The sequence below is a fragment of the Strigops habroptila genome, chromosome 5 (assembly GCF_004027225.2).
Source record: "Strigops habroptila isolate Jane chromosome 5, bStrHab1.2.pri, whole genome shotgun sequence".
Classification (NCBI taxonomy): domain Eukaryota; kingdom Metazoa; phylum Chordata; class Aves; order Psittaciformes; family Psittacidae; genus Strigops; species Strigops habroptila.
The window spans coordinates 61,200,434-61,218,476 of record NC_044281.2 but is presented as its reverse complement, the minus strand read 5'-3'; the positions used below and the strand labels follow the sequence as shown (position 1 = coordinate 61,218,476).

The 18,043-nt window shown below is 56.0% G+C and overlaps 1 protein-coding gene across 3 annotated transcripts in view; it reads left to right on the top strand.

Moving 5' to 3' along the window:
* The window catches only part of PSD (pleckstrin and Sec7 domain containing), a 46,298-nt gene that overhangs the window by 2,472 nt on the left and 25,783 nt on the right, over positions 1–18,043 (top strand). For 2 of the 3 annotated variants that reach the window (XM_030488643.1, XM_030488640.1), the window contains exons 2-6: positions 128–248; positions 9,601–10,507; positions 10,587–10,689; positions 11,132–11,600; positions 17,013–17,456. In XM_030488643.1, coding sequence (XP_030344503.1) covers positions 9,728–10,507; positions 10,587–10,689; positions 11,132–11,600; positions 17,013–17,456 — 1,796 coding nt within the window. In that variant the 5' untranslated portion in view covers positions 128–248; positions 9,601–9,727. Of the gene's footprint in view, positions 1–127; positions 249–6,522; positions 6,639–9,600; positions 10,508–10,586; positions 10,690–11,131; positions 11,601–17,012; positions 17,457–18,043 lie in introns of those variants that run through there. The other variant, XM_030488641.1, reaches the window with a different exon arrangement.

Here is an 18,043-nt window from a genome sequence, read left to right as displayed (position 1 = left end):
GGAGTTAGTAGGTAGGGAGGTTGGTTGGTTTGAGGCTATGGCTATTGAGATGTATATGCCATGTAGAAGGAGTCATGGACAGTTTACAGCTGTGAAAAGTTCAGGCTGTTCTTTTTCTTCTCCACAGGTTGACTGCAGATACAGAAAGAGCATCAGAGACTGCTACTGCATTGTAGGAGTGTATGTGAGACACAGCTTTACACCATCAGGATGTCTGGTGGAGCTAGCAACCTAGGAATACATCAACGGTAAGGAGCCCAAACCAGTACTGGTTTTGTGCTCATGCTTGTAAAGTTTTCCTATATGTAGAGTGGATGTAGTACAGCTGTACAGCACTGCAGCGCAGGGCCTGGGCAGTGTCATCCACTGTAGCTCAGCCATGAAGGGGCAACTCGAAGCAGGCAAGCTTGAAGGATCAGAGCTTTGTTCTGCTCTGCTCAGTCAAGGGTTGCAGCAAGCTTCTGCCTTTCTGGTGGCATATGCTTTGCCTAAGGTGGGTCTGCATTTTTCTTGAGGGCTGTCTAGAAGTCTCCTTCCTAAGCTTCAGCTAGATGCACACAGCTGAACCCTAATACTGCAAACTGACCTGCCAAAACAGCTTCCAGAGCTGGCACTCATGTCAGGGAGATCCCTTAAGGCCAGGGGAATTCACCTTGCTAGTCAAGTAGTAGGATGGGGGCAGACCTTGGGCTAAAAACTTCTTGCTATAAGCTTGGATAGCTGCCATCTTCTAGATTTTAAAGAGGACGTGGGAAAGATTATCACAACTGCTCCTGTAAGGCCAACCAATTCCCTTTAATTTATCCTTTAAAAGGGAATTAAAAGGACTCTGGTCCTGGTCACGTGCATGTTGACCAGTGTCTGTAAGTGCTGTGAGTTGAGTGGTAAGTGTGGTGGAGACAGGACATTAGAGATGAGGAAATGGAGCTGACAAGAGGTTAACCCTGCTCACGTGGTTTCAGTGTATGTCCTGTTAGCTCCATGGCACAGTGTGAGCCTGAGCCTGGTGCCATCCAGGCAGCTACTGGCTTAAAGAGGGTGCCCCTTCCAAGAACAGTGGGTTGAGCTTGGAGGTGCTTCCCTTTCAAGGGGGGGCTGCATTTGTCATGACTCACCAGGCACGTGCCCAGCACTTCTGCTTGTGCCCTTCTAAGACATTGTTTTGGACAAGGTATGTCTGAAGCTTCCTGTTCCCAAGAGCAGTGCTGGGCTGTGATATTCCCAGTGCTTGCAGGATGGCTGGGAGGTACCTTCCACAAGCAGGGGATACCACTCAGTCTGGTGGCTCTCCTGTTATCTCAGTGACCACTGGTGTCCTGTGAGGGAAAGCAGGGCTCCTGCATCAGGCCTTGAGCTGATCCGCAGTGACGAGAGACCAAGCTGAGCCATTGGGCAAGGAAGCAGATTAGCTCACAACTGCTGCGCTTTCTTGTATATTCCTTGGAAACATACGGTGCTGGTTGCTCTCAGAGCCAGGGCATTGCCTTGGGTCTGACCCTCCTGGCACCTTCATCCTCATGAACATCTCCCTGAAGTGAACAGAGACTTCAGCCAGCTCCACAGATGAGAGGCAGTGCTCGTGCCTAGCTGTGCTTGAGGAGTCTAGGGGAGCAGTCTGGTCTTGGCCTTATCCTTTAAGAAGCAGGAATGAGGTTTTGGGAATTGGGGCCTAAAGGGAGGGGAGTTTTCTGGTTAGGAGAGCTGACCTCAAGTCAGGAATCCCAGGCTTTGGTTCCCAGAGGTGCTCCTGATTTGCCAGCTGATCTTGGGCAAGTCTTCCCCACCCATTCCCCTTGACTTTTCCCTTGCATTGAAAATGCAGTTATTTCCATGTCAAAAGGTTGTGTTTCTTCAAGCCTTCTGGGATTCCTGGAGGCTGGTGCTGTGGGAGAACAGAAGTTATTTTTAGGAGATTGGTATGGTGCCAAGCCAACACTAACCTGCTGTCTTAAGATCTATCTCCTTGTATGATGGCTTGGCACCTTGCTGGCTAATCAGGGCAAACTCTGCTCTCAGTGGGTGCTGAGATTGTGCAGTGACACCAGGAGCCCCTTTTAAGCTGGTGAAACAAGAAACCATGATGCCTTCTGTTCAGCACTTCCCTTTACAGGGCACCTTCCCCTTTCTCTTGTTGAGAATCTGCCTATACAGTCAGGGAAAAAAAACAGAAGCAAGACCAAGCTGTGCAAGGCAGGGTTAGAAGAGGAACATGCATGAGGAGCTCCTAGTTAGACACCAGTGCAGGGCTGTTCTGCAGCATCTCCCTCATGAATCCACTGCTTCCAAGCTTTCAGTGTCTCCTTTGCATGTGTCTCCACACATCACCACAGTGGCAGGGTTTTTTCCTCGCTATGGTTTTATTTACTCCTCCTTAACTGACCACCTAGGTTTCTACACCTTTTACACATTCTATATGTGACCGTGTTCTCCCTGTGCTGGGTCAGGCTGTGTGCCTGGGGCTTGCTGTCTCTTTTCTGCATAAGATACTCTCTGTATTCATTGCTTTTCCTCCCCCTTATGCCCTTTCACCTTTCACTATGTGAATCTTGAGGCTGAAGGTGGGGGGAAGGGATCACATTTTACTGTTGCGGAGTTTAGCTGGAAAGCAGCTCCAGAGATCTGCGCTGCAGCACAAGCCGTGTCCTGGGAGGCTACACCCGAGATCTGGGTTGATTCAGACTAAATTGGTCTCCCCCGTGCAGTGACTCACCACGGTGAGTGACCTGCTGGCACCCAGGAAGCTCCATCCTCTGAGCAGAGCACACCCCACCAGCCAGAAATCTCGTGCTTTTCTCCAAAACCATCTTTCCTTTGAGCATCTTTTTACCAAGAGATACTCCCACACAATTGTTCCCCTAACTGCTGTGTAGGGAGACTATTTATGGCTCAAGCTGTGCTGAGGCCCCACCTCCCCGTCCCCAGGACAGGTTTTACCATGCTGGCATCTCTGCCTTCATCTTAGCTAAGCAGTGCCGGGGCAGGTGGAAGCCCGCTCGCTGCGTGGGGCTGGGACAGAGTCTGAGGGCATCTCTGGAACAGCGGGTGTTCCCAGGGTGTTACAGAAATATTTAGCTACAGCTCACTCTGAGGCCCAGCACACAGCTTTCACTGCCTCCTCGCTGCGCCTTGCCTCTCCCAAACCCTCCTGTGGAAAGAGGCAGCCCCAGGCAGGGAGCTGGGACACCAGACAGGGCAGGCAGCACTTGCACAGGCTCAGGTCTGCACTGGCTGTTCTCCCTGGTAAGTCTGTGCTCTTCCAGGGAGCCTTTCACCCTGAAAAATCCTGCTGTGGTCCTGCATGCCTGCCCCACGCAAGGGAGCCTCAAGAGGCACAGGATAGTGCAGGTGTGCTCTCCCCTGATCCAGGTCTGCATAGGGGGGTGGGCAGGATATCCAGCACTGCCTACTTGTCCTGGTGAGCTGTAAAGCAGTATTTTTATAACAGACTGTCAAAAAAGGGTATTTTCATCATTATCCTTAACCACCAGCCTGGTGGAATAACAGGTAAGTGCATCAGCCCATTAAAGACTTGGCTTATGCTGCAGTGGTTCTTTTAATCTACAGCTAGGATGTGGTTGGGTGTTGGCACCGGAGGCAGAAGGCATTAATTAGAGCCATGTAGTTAAGTCTAGGTCCTGAGGGAACACGTGCAACCTAATTGGTTGCCCTGGAGCCCTCAATGCAGACACAAGGGAAGTTCAGCTTCTCTTGCCCTCACTGGGACCCATCTCCTGTGGGGCTGGAGTTGCTATTTCTGTGGTGCTTCCAGTGAGCTGGGTGAGCAGCACCCATCTGCCGACAGAGTGACTGTGCACCCTGAGGCCAAAGCACAGCCCCACCCACTTTGGCAGCAATGAGGCAGAATATGTCCCTTATGCCCTTTCCTGTGCCTTAAGCACAAGCTGCGCCACAGGAAACATCTCTGACACCCCGTCTACGCTCAGAGGAGCTGGCCTGAGGTGCAGCAGTGTGTTTACTCCAAGTGGAGTGCACCTGCAGGAGAAGCACCTTTCCAGAGTCTGATCTGTGTGCATCAGGACACGCTGGCATCAGCCCCTCAGCCCCTCCTGGAGCCAGCTGAGGAATGGACCTCTTGTCTACCCCCTCTCCACCCCGTATCATCTAGATCTGTACAACTGCTGGGACACTATGACATCCCAGGTTGGTCTCTTCCAAGCAAGAAGTTCATCATTGTTCTACTCGGTTGACAACCCACTCCCTTCTGGCCTCAGGTGGGAGAACTGTGTGTGGGGAGGGCTTGCAAAGATGAGCAGGGGCAATGCAGTAACTAGAAAACTCCAGGAAGCTGCCTGTGGCTGGGTTTGAGGAACCGGCAGAGGTCAGGAATCTGGAAGGGATGACATGGAGTTGGGTGGTCTCTCATGGCGGAAGGATATGGTACCTGCAGACAGGGACTAGAGGTGCTGAAGTACCCAGGTGGCAGAAAAAAGGGGTCCCTGTGCACTGCACTCCTGGGTCTCCAGCTGAGCCCTCTGGGTTGGTTCTATGGGGTTGAGCATGGGACATTCTCCTTGTCCCCTTCTGTCATCTGCCAGATGGGTTCCCTGCTCCCTCTGCCCCGCATCAGCTGGGGAGGGATTCACAGCAGAAGGGACCAAGGGATCCAGGGTTAAACCCTCAAACAGCGGGGCTTATTTCAGCGCTGGCCAGACCCATGTCAGTGGGCACATCCTTCGAGAGTTATAGGGCTGTGGGAAGGCGAGGGGGATATGGAACAGAGGGTGGCTGGGAGAGCAACAGCTGCATAGTGGAAACGTGTAGTTTGGAAGGAGATATGTTTTCTGTGGATGACCTGGATCTCTGGCCAGGGTGGCAGGAGAGAACCTCTCCCTTACCCTCTGCAGCAGCCAGCAGGGCTGCCTGCGGGTGCTGGGAAGGCACAGGCACAGTGTCCTGGTGCAGACACACTGGGAAAGCTCCCAGCTCTTCCCCTTGGTTAAATTTGTCACTCTGGCTGCAGCTTAGAGAAAAGCCTTCCCCCTCCCCGCCCTCCTGCCATCAAGAAGCTGCTGAAGGAATCGGGTCGTTGATCCCGCAGCAGCTAGGCCCCTAATTATCCCAGCTTCCCAGAGCCTGCCGAAAGCTGGCTGCAGCACGGCAGCTCAGGGACCTGCGGTCCCCGACGTGGCGAGAGGGGCCCCGCACAGGCAGGAGCCTGGAGAAGCAGGGAGAAAATGGCAGTGAGTGCCTCGATGCATTAACTATGAGGAGAACCTGCCCAGCCTGCTGCCTTCTCCCTGTGTCCCTGTGCCTGGGAGGGGGCAAGGGGGCACACTTTTGGGTGACAGCAAGGGCAGGTGGGCACGGAGCTGGGCTCGCTGCAGGCAGGGAAAGCAGCAAGGAGGGGCAGCTCTCCCCAGATTCCTCTTGCAGGCACAGCATGCACACGAGGCCCTGGCTCCCCTGGGCCTCTCCTCTCACACACATTTAATAACGGTTACTGGGCTGGGTAATAAAGTGCTGTTTAATAGTGAATCAATCAGGCAACCTCGGCGGGCAGGGAGCGCTGGCGGCTAGCCCCAGCCACTGCCACGTGCAGCCCCAGCGCAGTAGCAGTGTGGTGGCTGGGGACCCTGCCACAGCACTGCTCTCCTTGGCTCCCAACTGTCCTGCACATGCCTCTGGTGCCTGCGCCTGGCAGGACTCAAAAGGATGGGGGTTTGGCCCCTGTAGCATGAAGTGGTTTCCTGAGGTTGGGCTGGCATTTCCCATCCTGAGGGTTGCTGGTGACACAATGATGTCAAGTCCGTGGTGGCCTGGGACACCTTGGCACCTGTGGCCACAGTGCGCTTAGTGTGAGTACCTGTGGAGAAGTGAGACTCCAGCACAGGCCTGCCTGGGGGTGGCCAGTGGCCCAGGGCACATAGCAGCTTTTGGCTTGTCCTCATGGTCCCAAGCAGTGGGGGCAGCCTCTACCCTGCAGCACAGGGCACAGCACACACTCATGCTCATGCATGAGCACTAGTATCTGTGGTCACACAGGATCTTGCATGCTGCTGAGCAGGAACACACCATGCACAGTGATGTGCACGCTATGGACATGTGCGGTGCTACGCTGGGACATACACAAGGCACACGGGATCGCACACGCCAGTGCATGACACCAGATTGGAACTGCACATGGGGATGGGCACACCGGGGCACCAGACCTGCACGATGTTACACCAGGACGCCAGGCTTGTGCGGGGTGCTACACCAGGACATGCACACTGGCACACAGGGACATGTGGCAGTGCTCTAGTAGGACGTGCACGGTGCTACACCGGGACACGCCCGCCGCACACGGACACACACCCCAGTCCGCTGTGGGTCCGCCTGCTCCTCGCCCCGCGGGTACCGGTACCACCGGGTTAGGCGGGGCGCGGCGCCCGGCGGGGTTTTCCCATTGGCTGCCGGGGCTGTCAGCGGGGCGGAGTGACAGGCCCGGGCCGGGATTAGCGCGGCGGGGAGCGGCGGGCTGGGGTTGGTGGCACCGTACAGTACTGTACCGCACCGTAACGTACCGCACCGCGCCGCGTCCGACGGGGCGAACCGAGCCGAGCCGTGCCGTACCGTGCCGTGCCGTGGCGGCGGCAGCGCGGAGCAGCGGCGCGCAGGATGCGGCGGCGGCAATGCCGGTAAGGCGCGGGGAGCGGAGCGGGGTGCGGCGGGGGCCGGAGCGGGGCGGCGGGGTAGCGGGGAAAGTTGCAGCAGTTGTTGCTGAGGCCGGGGCGGCTCTGCGCTCTCTCGGCAGCCGTGACCGGCGGGCGGCGGCACCGGGCTGCGGTGGCACCGGTGGGCGCCCTGCGGGGCCGAGACCCGCCCGACGCGGCCGGTGTACCGGTGCGGCGGGGCGAGCGTGGGGCCCGGGCACAGGGAGCGCGACCGGGGCTCGGCGGGCGGCCCCGCGGGGGGAGCGGGCGGCTCCGCCGGCCCCCCCGGCCGGGGGGGCTCCCTTCTCATCCGGATGGATGTCACATCCACTCAGGGCTGATCCCGCCGAGACGGGAGGTGCCGGGCAAGGGAGGCCGGGCTGGGGCGGCCGGGGGGGGAAGGGCAGGCTCAGCCCCAGCTTGGACGGGGGGGACGTCCCCTGCCCCTTCCCTTTGGAAGGGGTCTCCTGTGTCCCATAGCCCCAGGGCCGGCAGGCACCCCTCCTCGGTCATCACTCCATCCCCAAAACCCATGCCCCCATGCCCTGTGGCCCGCAGAGTGCAGAGGCACCTCCTGGGGGCCACCCTCCCCAGCAGATGGCCCGGTACCCGCAGCCTGGTTGTCCCCATTCCCTGCCATCGCCGCTGACAGTGGTACCGTGTCCGGCACACAAATACGGCCCGTCGTGTGAATTCAGCCCCCAGCCCTGCACCTGCTGCTTCCTTCCCATCCCCGTCCCGTTGTTCGCCCGTTCCCCTGGCTTCCTCCCCCGGCTCCTGCGCGTTGTCCCCACGCAGCCCTGCCGTGGGCGCGCTCTTCCCCCGCAGCGTGAGCAGCTCCTGCTGTCTGCTGCCTTCACTCCCATCGCCCCGCTCCACGAGGCAAGCGCCTGCACCGGGATGAGAGTCCTCTGTTGCACCGGGTACAGCTCAAACCAAAGGCTGGGAAAAATCCCTGGGCATCCGTTTAGCTGCTAAGAAGAGGCGATCAGGAGGAGCAAGCTTCTTGTGAGTGTGAGATGTTTTATTGAACAAATGAAATCCCCCACTGACATGCAGCTCCTGGCTATCATACTGCAGCTCCCGAGTTTTTCTCTTTGAATGCATGCCCTGGGCTGCCCTGGCAGCTTCCCTGTAAGCTTTCCTTCACAGGACTTGTCTGGCCTTCAGACGCTGAGATCAGCAAGGCTCCCTCCAGCCCACCAGTGCCATACAGCCCAACCCATTCATCACAGTGCTTTAAAGAGCATCAATTTGATTCACAATTTAAATCAGCAAGCAGGAAGCCTTACCTCCATCACTGATTTTTCATCTCTGTTGCATTTTGTGCTTTTTTACCTTTCATTATTAAAGAAAAGCTCTCTCTGCTGGATCGTGTAGCCATCCAGCTTCAGTGGGTCACAGCCACGCATGGCCTTTGCTCTGAATTTGATAACTCTCCTCTGCTAACCAGGAGGACATGCTGTGCTTATCCCATTCATTTTAGCAGTAGCTCGCATATACTGGGATAGGCTGGGGTTTTGTAGATTTGTTATGTTACAGTGAATGCCAACTATTCCTAGCAGTAACTTCTTTCCTTGGCATGTGTGTCAGTCTGCATTGAGATAAAAAGTGGAACTTCATTAGAAATATATAAACCTCACATCTTTGTTATTTATCAGTTAACTTCAGCAACCTTGAATGTGAACACAACCATAACATGAGAAAAAACTGTAAAACCAGTAACTGATATATTAAACAGAAGGGTATATCTTTGTGAGTGAATTACAGATTGCTGCTGCTCAGCAGGAGACATATTTTTTAGCAGTGTGATAGTGCAGATAGATGGGCGCCTGCCCCGCAGGGGTGATTTGGGCTATTTTATTAAGAGTTATGTCTCTGCATCTCTGGAGCCTAAACACCATTGCAAAATCCAGCCCCACGTCCTTCAGGAATTTAATCCTGCCTAGTTTGTGCTTGGAAACAGGGAGGAGAAATCATGCTTTCCTCTGTTTGCAATTGACATTTGGTTTCTCACTTTAAAATTATGAGATCTTAGGGGCTTGGTACCTTGGCATCTGTCAGAAGGCAAAAGCAGCCAAGGCAAAGTCCTGCCTGCACACCAGGAATTCAGAGAAACTCAGGGAAAAATGAGTACAAGTTTCAGCTCCCTGGCAGAAACAGAACTCTCAGGAGCTCTGCCAGTGGCGCTGATGGGGCCTCTGGGCCCTGCCTTCCCATGCAGCTGCCTGGCCGCTGCCGTGGAGTGGCTGGTCTCACCTCTGTGTAGAGGGTCCCTGGGCAGAGGCAGGCAGGCGGGTGAGCTGTGTGCAGGGTACTGTGGTCTGTTCTCCCAGGGCAGGATGTCATAACCTCTTCTTTTTGCATCTGCAGGCGCTGATAGCTCTGTCTGTGCCACCAGTAGCGGCTGCAGCATGTGCTGGTGTGACACACTTTAAACCAAGGCTGACCTCCAAAGGCAGAGGCTCTTTGCCCATGTTGGTCATGTTAAACTCCTTGGACAAGTGTAATTGGAGGATGTCTCAGTGATCCAGTGTTATCATCTTTTTCCCCCTTATTGAAGTAATTTTAGTAGGCTGTTGGTAGTAAATATTCATCCTAAAGCAGGATGAATGAAACCCACTTTAAAGCGTGCAGTGTGCTCTCTTGCTGTGTCTGTATGCTGGTCTGTGGGGGAAGTGCTTGAGCACCCTGGCACCCTGGGAAGAAAGCAAACACTTTGGGTACCTGGGGACTGAGCAGAACGCTGCCACAGTGGTGCTGGTGTGATACCCACAGTGAACCTTGCCTGCTTCTTGCAGCAGGAGATTTGAAGGGGGCTGTCTCACCTGGAGCATCTCTTTCTCTTGCCACAAGGGCAAGTCACCTTTTGCCTGTCGTCCCAGTGGGCCTGGTCTTTTTCTTGTGTCCTGCCTGCCCTAACCAGCTCTCCTCGCCCTTGTTTCAGGGCTGCCTGAGGATGCGTCACCCCTCGACCCGTCCATCATCTCAGGGGTGCTGGGAACCCACCTTGCTGTGCCTGTGCCACCCAGCCAGGCTCTGGACCTGACACCTCTGTGCCCTCCTCCATCGGGATGGCCCAGGCGGGGGGACCCGTCCGCTTCCACCCCGAGGAGGGCTGCGGCTCCTCGCCCCTGCCGTGCGCCCGCGAGGTGGACCGCAGGCCCTGGCTGGTGGGGGGCAGCCCCGAGGCCGGGAGGTGCAGCCCCCCGCGCTGCCTCACCCCCAACCTCAACGCCGGCCGCCTGCACCTCCTGCGCAAGGGCCTGGCTCCCGACACCCGCCGCTGCCCCCTCGGCCTCTACAACAGCACCGGCTCCTTGGCCCGCAGGCCGGCCGAGGCGGCTCCCTTCAGCAACGGAAGCTGCCCGGGCACGGGGCGCCTGACGGCCCCCTGCACCCCGCGGCGGGGCCGGCCCAGCCCGGCGCTCTCCTCCCTGGGCAGCCGCAGCCCGGTGTCGGCAGCGGGCCTGGAGGGACACAGCTCTGTGGTCACCTTCCGCTTCATCGAGAAGGCCAGCGTGCAGACTCTGGGCGGCGTGCCACCCCGCCGGGACAACGGCCCCCGCAGCCTCAGCCGCAGCCTGGAGCTCGGCGGGGACGCAGGGTGCCCCCGGCCCCAGCCCCAGCCCCTGCCCCTGCCCCAGGAGCGGCTCCTGCGCACGCTCAAGCTGGAGGCCTCCGCGTCCGACCCGCTCCTGGCCGGGGGCAGGACCCCGGGGGGCACATGTCCCTGTGGGAAGGAGCCCTGCGCCCTCAACGCCGACTGCCTCTGCCGCTCCCTCACCAACGGGCTGCCGGAGGACTTCCCTGCCTTCGCCAGGAGCCCCCTGAAGCCTGATCCCCGGCTCCAGGTAGGTGCTGGGGTGCTCTGCACTGGGTGCGGGCTCTGCCCCGGGGTCTGTTTCCCACCCACTGCTCTCCCCTCTGCAGGGCAGCGCCTGGCCGTACCCCCGGCAGAGCTCGGCCCATGCCCAGCGCATCGCCAGGGCCAAGTGGGAATTCTTCTATGGATCCTTGGACACCCCGAAGGCAGGTGAGAAGTTGGGGGGGATGCCCTCAGCTGAACAAACCTCTCCTTTGCAAGTCTAAATTGCTGCCGGGACTCCCCCTGGGGCTGCCCATCCCTCAGGACATGTTGGTGCCCACCAGATAGCTGAGATCCCCCCAAGATCAGCCAGTCTATGTCTTCCTGTTGTACAAAGGGGACGATGGAGCCCTGATCTCTGGCAGCCTGCAGCTGCCTCTGCAGAAGGGCTTTGGGGTTCAGATGGGGGCTCAGGGCTGGCTGCAGGTGCACTAGCACTGACAGCACCCTGCCTCTCCCACCCTTTTTCCTTCCGGCTTCCCTTCTCCATTCCCCAGTGCCCATCATATGTGTGATGCTGCTCTTGGTGTGTGTGATGCCACATGAGCAGCTCCCCAGTGCTCCCTGGAGCAGCTCCCCACAGCTCTGAGTGCTTGGGGCTACCTTGCAGGCTCCTCTGCCCCTGACTCCTCTCCCCTGGCTGAGCCTCCCCAGAAGCCCGTCTGCCCGCTGCCTGCTGAGCCACTGGTGTCGGTGCCCGAGCACAGCCTGAGCCACGTGGAAGTGGAGATAGAGATGTCTCCTACGGGCAGCCAGAAGCCCGGCTCCTGCGAGACTGGGATTATAAGGAGGACGGTGAAGTACTCTGAGACAGACCTGGACACCGTGCCGCTGAGGTGCTATCGTGAAACCAACATTGATGATATCCTGGCTGAGAAGGAGGAGGTGGATTCAGCGATTGAGAGCCAGAAGGACAGCGAGAGCAACCCAAGCTTTGGGGGCACCCCAGGCAGGAGGAACAGCACACCAGAAGAGCCCCCCGTCCCGGGTACTGGCTGCCCGAAGGATGGGCTGCGGGACAAGGACGTGGACGAGGACGATGAGGTGTTTGAGGCAATGAGGAAGGAGAACAGGGAAAGGTGAGGCTCTGTGCGTGAGGGCAAAAAGCTCCTCTCACCCTCCTTATGGTCCCCTGCGTGGTGAAATGGGCCCTGCCAAAAGTGTCTGAGACAAAAATCCCAGTAGCTCCATGCAAGTTGTGCGTGGTGTCAGATGGAGTCCTGGGTGACCCCACTGGGATTGGGGCTGGGACTGAGATTGGGAGAGGGCCCTCACTGTCCTGTGGAAAGAGTAGGGCAGCAGCGATGATCCAGCCCTGGCTGCTGTGCCATGGGCCTTGCTCCCCTGGGGTGAGCCCTGCAGCTCGTCGCCCAGCTGAGCTGAGCCTTCCTGGAGTGGGTCCTGCCAGGTTAACTGCATCCTGCCCTGGTTCTGCTGGGCATTGGGGTGATGGAGACAGGGTGTCTGAGCCCAGGCCATGTCCTGAAGCTGCTGTGTGATGGCAGGCGCCGCTGGGCTGCCCTTCCCTCCACAGACAGCTCTGCCCTGGTGGTGAGAGTGGACCCTTTTGCTTGGCCTCAGTAGGTATTTGCCATGTTTGGGAAAGAGTGGGGGATGTGTTGGGCTACAAAAAGCCTCTTGTTGTCTTTTGTGTTGTTTGTCACTTGTGTGGCAAAACACGCTGTGCTGAGGAGGTGATGAGGGTGACACCAAGGTTCAGTTGCCCACCCATGGGCAGCTAACACCATCCAAGCTGCTGTCCACCCTGTGCAAGGCATGGGAGATGGGAAATGGTGTTTTGGCTCAGCAGCACAACACTCTGCCTATGGAATGTCCTCTGGAGTGGTGGTTTGACCACGAGGAGTGGCAGGCATCAATCCACCCTCCCCAGGAGGCATCGGGAGGGGAAGGACCTCCAGAGCCCTGTGTGGGACAGCTGCCTGGAGGGAAAGGCCCTGGCAGGGAGTGGGAGATGCCTCTGCAGACACTGGCAGCCAAGGGCATTTCCTGACGTGTATTGGCAAAGAGTCGTGGGTGAGATGAGGAGCTCAGCATCATCAGCAAGTGCTTTGCAGAACTGGGGAAAGTCTTACCTGGCAAGCACAAAGCCAGGGCAATGCCTGGGATGACGTGTGGCAGCATGTGCTCACCTAGCTGTGCAGAAGGCAGGTGGGGAGCATTTAGGTGCAAGAAAGGGAAAAAAGAGGTTTTGGTTTTAGCAATGGGAAAAGATAATGAAAATATAATCCCCAGTGGTGCTCCTCCACTGGGAAGGAGAAACCCAAAGGTGCTGAGCTGATGGGGAGGGAAGGTGTGTGTCCCGAGAGGCACTGGTCTCCTGCCAGTTTGTCCAGTCCTTGCATCTCTAGTGGAGGGGGTGGATACCTCCTGCGCTGCTGTCTGCCTCTGTCCTGGCCTCAAAAACTTTTGGTTCTAGAAAAAGATGAAAATGAGCCATTTTTTATATATTCTTTTCCAGATGAATAGTAGTAGTTTTGAGAAAGATGTGAAGTTACTATAACTGCAAACAAGTTCTTCAAGATACTGTAAAAATTGTCTTGCATTGTGATATTTTATTTCCACATATTTACTAGGCCAATACAAGTCCTAGGAGCTGTAGGCCCCTCTGAAGCACCTTACTGTAAGCTCCCCAGACAGCACTGAAAGCTTGGATGTGTCCTTAAATGCATTGTTGCTCCTAAAGACAGTGCTCCAGGTATAATTACTGATGTGTATATAGGGGCATCATGTTCATTTTACATGGCTTCTTTGTAGACCAGTGGGTTTCTTGCTTTGCAGCCCCCCGAATATTCCCCAGGAAGGTGCAGACCCTGCAGACAGCATCTTGGCAATCACGAGCCTCAAACCATGAGCTTGTTTAGCCCCTGCATCACAGCATTGGGTTTTTGCTTACGCACTGTTTCTGAGCTCTGCAGCTGCAGTCCCCCTCCCTGTTTACCAGTCACCAGTATTGATGCTTTCTACTTCAAGCTTTCTGCTTTGCCTGCTCACAGGAGGGGTGATGCCGAGGTGATTAAGAAGCTCTCCAGGGCTGGCACCATTCTGCTGCTGTACCCCAGGCCTGGGAAGGACCGGCCCTACAGAATTACTGAAGCACCTTTGGATGCTAATTTGCAGCATTTAAACATGTAAATCCGTTTGAAAATCTACCCGTAAGGGTTTAGCACCCTCTGTGAGGGGGATTTTGGCTTGGTACTATCTTGTTGTCCTTCATATTCTGGCCAAAGGGCATCTTCACATTGGTGATTTACCCTCCCAAAATAAGAGCCTATGCTAACAGCTGAAAAATCTAACACCAAATCAAATGAGACATGGAAAGTGATGGAAGAAACAGTGTCTTCTTCCAGCAAATCCGCTCCCTGAATATATTTAGAGTCAGATCTACCAACTCTAATGACTAGTCTGAGCCTTTACTGTCTTTATTCTCATTAGTCCCGGAAAGCCAAGACCTGTCAGCGAGAGCGGGCTCAATTCCCTTCCTCCCCAAGCACCAGCAGATGTCCTGGCTGAGCTGGAGGCAGGGCTGATCCCGCAGCACGGATGCCTTGGGCTGATAAGAGGGAAGAGGCTTTGCTGGGGGTGCCCGCTCCCCCGAGAGTGGCAGCTCCCTTCCCTTGCTGCGAGCGGGGCAGCCTTGCCTGGGAAAGCCGTCGGATCTGCTACCTGGGGAGCCCTTGCAGAATCTTTGTTCCCGTTGCTTTGCTGAAAATAGCTGCAGGGCAAGCCTTGCTGGGGATTAAAAAAAATGATTACGGCCTCGGTTTCATCAAACACTTTAGCATGTGCTTAACCTGCCTCAGTAGTCGCAAGCCTCTGGTGTGATGTGCTGAGGCTGAGCCTCTGTCCCAGAGCCCAGCATGGCCACAGAGCTGCAGTGTGGGGTGATACTCCAGTGTGACAGCGTGGACGTGGCAGGGGAATGTGGCAGGCTGGGGGGACTGCTGTGCCGTGGTGGGTACCTGTGGCTGAGCACAGGTTGGAGTTAGGACACTGAGGTTTAAAAGCAGGCAGCTGCCAGGCTGGAGGAGGTGTGTGAAGGAGCCGGGGGGGAGTGCAAAATGTTACTGAGGCTGGTCTGTACAAGAGCGTTGTTCAGAGAGGAATAAAGTGAGGGCCTGTTGGGTGGTTCTGTGCGGCTTCACTTTCAAGCTGAGCTGGGATACTCAACACAGTGCTTGCCGTGCCTGTGTGGGCAGGAGCGGGGCATGGCTGGGGCAGTCCGGGGTCTGGAGGGTCACAGGAGCATTTGGCAGAGAGCGAAAACCGCTGAGGGCCTGGGGAGAGAGATTCTCCTCTTTTCTCCTCGCGCTGGGGACTGCACGGCTCTGCAGCACCGGGCAGGGAGAGCGCGGACAGCCCCTTCACCTCCACCAGCCATCGGGTGCCGCTGCTGAAGCCCAGTTGCTCAGACCCTCACGGTCCCCGCGGGCAGACCTTTGCCTGAAGGCTGCCCGCTGGCTTTGGCACGAACATACAGTGCAGCGGGGCTGTCGGCTCTCGGGATCTGCTTGGCCCTCTCCCAAGGAAGGCTCACCGCCTCTCCTGCCGCAGCTCAAGGATGGAAACCTCTTTGCTTTCCCGCTGCCAGTCACCCTTGCACAGATGCTCGATTACAGCTTCTGCATCTCCTCCCCTCCTCTGCTCCTCCCACCTGTGTTTGTCTGGCTTGGTGACGGTGCGGTGACCCTTCCCGGGGGGCTGGAGTGGGTGCAGGGAGGGATGAGCAGTGCAGCAGGGGCTGATGAAGCATCTAGATCCAAGCAGGAGTGGTGCGTGCAGGCAGCATTGCGCCCGTGCTGCTGTGACTAGATCCTTCTGGAGCTGAACGGCTTTGCACTTGATATTTTGAGGTGGAGAGATTGCTTTGAGAGCTCAGATGATGTGCACAAAACTAGCTGTGGTTTTTTTCTGTGTCTTCGGGCAATAATCACAGGAATAAGCCCAGCTCCCTCTCCTGGGAACAAGGTCCCTTCTGTCTGCTGGTGTTGTCTTCCCCGTTGCCCTCCTTATGAATCTGAGGCACAAAACGAAGTCAGCAGTGGTTAGCATGGTTTAGTAGCACACGGCTGGGTGGTAAGGACAGTGAATGCACATTTGCATCTGTAAAGCTCATTTCCAGATGTTAAAGAGGTCTCTTCTGCCCTGTCCTTGCCACAAAGGTGGGAATGGTAAGAGCATCAGTGCTGCACAGCCATGATATGCTGGTGGATGGGTGAGAGCAGCCTCCATCCTGCCTTCCTTACCTGCGCCTGGCTTTGCTGTGCTCCCTTGAAGCCCACTGGCACTCTGGAGGACTCAAGCTGCCAGCTCTTGTCCTGCTGATGTAATCAGGGTGAGGTTTTTGAGCAGTATGTGAAGCCTAATGAATGAAAATCATTTGGTGCTTGTAACAGCAATGCATCTTTTGAGCCCTCTGTACAAAGCTGTTTGTTCGTAACAAACGTTATGACAAGCTGGAGCAGTTCCTCTCCTTTAATCAGAGGAGAGAGTGGCATAAGAAGTGCTTTTCTGCTGCTTTAATAAAATGGTAGCAGCTTATGAGCAAAGTAGGCTTTTAGGGCCGTGTTTATTATGCTTGTACAGCTGAAGCATTGATGTTCCCTGGGTTGGAAATGTCCTGGTTGTCACGTCCTCTGGTGGAAGGGCGCGGCTGCACTTTACCTCATTTACAGGACAAAAGACTCAGGGCTTCAGGGTTAAGGAACTCCTGTGTTTTGCTGGACCCAGACCTTTGTGAGACAGGCTGGGCCTCCCTGCAGAGCTGATCCCTGATGAGATGTTGAGCCAGGACCAAGCCTGGCCTCTAGGACATGGGCTAGCTCAGGTCCCTGAGCCCAGAGCTGGGTATAAGGCTCCCTCCATTCTGTCTGGAGAAGCCTGGAGCTCAGCATTGCCTTGTGCCAGGTCCCAGGTATCTCCTGAGACCAGCCAGCAGACCTTGCAGGTAGGTGTTGGTCAGGAGCACGGTGCTCACTGACCGTGGTGCTTACCAACCACAGTGCTGTGTTCATGGAGGAAGGTGTCATGCTGTCCCGAGCAGCTTTAGGAGGAAAGTGCTGGGTGCTGGGAGCTCTGAAGGCTTGGGGAAAATGCAGCCACTTCTAGATTTGGTTGGAAATGGAGGTGAACCACATCCTGCTTCTGGTGCTTGAGCCCTTTATTGGATCTATGCTCAAGTCAAATGTCTGGGAGCAGTAGCTATCTCATAAGCTTCTTATGAGGATGAGCCACTAAGGGAACAAAAGTCTGTGGCACATTAAAGGAGAAGCATATGTCTGGAAAGAGGCCAGCCCAGTCCTTCTTCCCATGATGTCTTGGGCAGGTGAGGCGTTTCCTTGGAGGTCAGTGGATGTTCAGAGGAGATTTCTGCCCTCCCCAGTTTCCTTCTGGAACAGCACATGGGCTTTTGTTTTGGGGCTTTGATCCCTTGCTCCTCAGTGACCAGTTCTTCTCACTTTCTTTCCCTCTAGGATCATGGACCGAGACACACAGGGTATGCTCAAGTCTCCAGTGCCCTTCCTCCTGGGGCACAGCCTCTCCAAGGATGGCATGGACTCTTTCAGCAAGCATTTTGAGAGCATCATGGAGTCCCATCGAGCCAAAGGCACATCTTACACCAGCCTGGACTCCATTGACATCCTCTCCTCCCCAGCCCGCACCCATGGGACCTTTTTCACTTTTGACCTCCCAACCGTCACCCCAGAAATACAGGGACAGATCAGAGACAGTGCCAAGCTGATCGAGGAGAACTTTGCTCCTCTGGCTCACTTGGAGCCGGACTCTGGGACAAGTTCGGCCACAGATGCCCCCTGGACAGAGAGGGAGGAGGAGCAGGGGAGACAAACGAAAGGTGCTCGGCACAGCCCTTGCCGCTCAGAGGACAGCTTTGGTACTCCCTTGGCCTCCAACATGAGGTGAGTGACCAAAGTTGCTTGCTGTCCAGCTGGGCCACCAAGGCTTGGTGTGGAGTCTAACTCTGTGCAGTGTGTTTTGCAGCCAAGAGCCTAACCTGTGTTTCTGGGAAGAGGCGAAGGGTCAGGACTAGATTTTCTGTGAAGTGGCTGATCAGGCAAGTGATCACTACAGTGTTGTGGTAGGCATGTTGGTGGGAGCACATCTCCTTTTTGCTCTTGGCCAGCTTTGTTGGTGCTGGAGGGCTGTGAGGTTTCCTCCAGCCTAGGAAGCAGGGAGTCACAGGACTTCAACCCCATGGTGGTTCCCATTGCAGGACAGTCCAGTATCCATGGTGGCTGTGAGGAGAGGCCAGTCACAAGTTGAGTAGTGGTAGAATTTCAACAGCCTTTCCCTCATGGAGGCTAAAACTTCCTGATACTGCCATGATCCTCACCATCTGAGTAACACCCTCCTGTTTCTTGAAGGCAAGAGTCTCATGGTCTTGTATGTATTGTCCTGGCCTCTTGAAACTCCTCAGGCTTGTATGTATTGGGAGATAGAGGGCAGAGACAATCACAGCCCACCAGAGGCTCCCTGTACCTCGCTC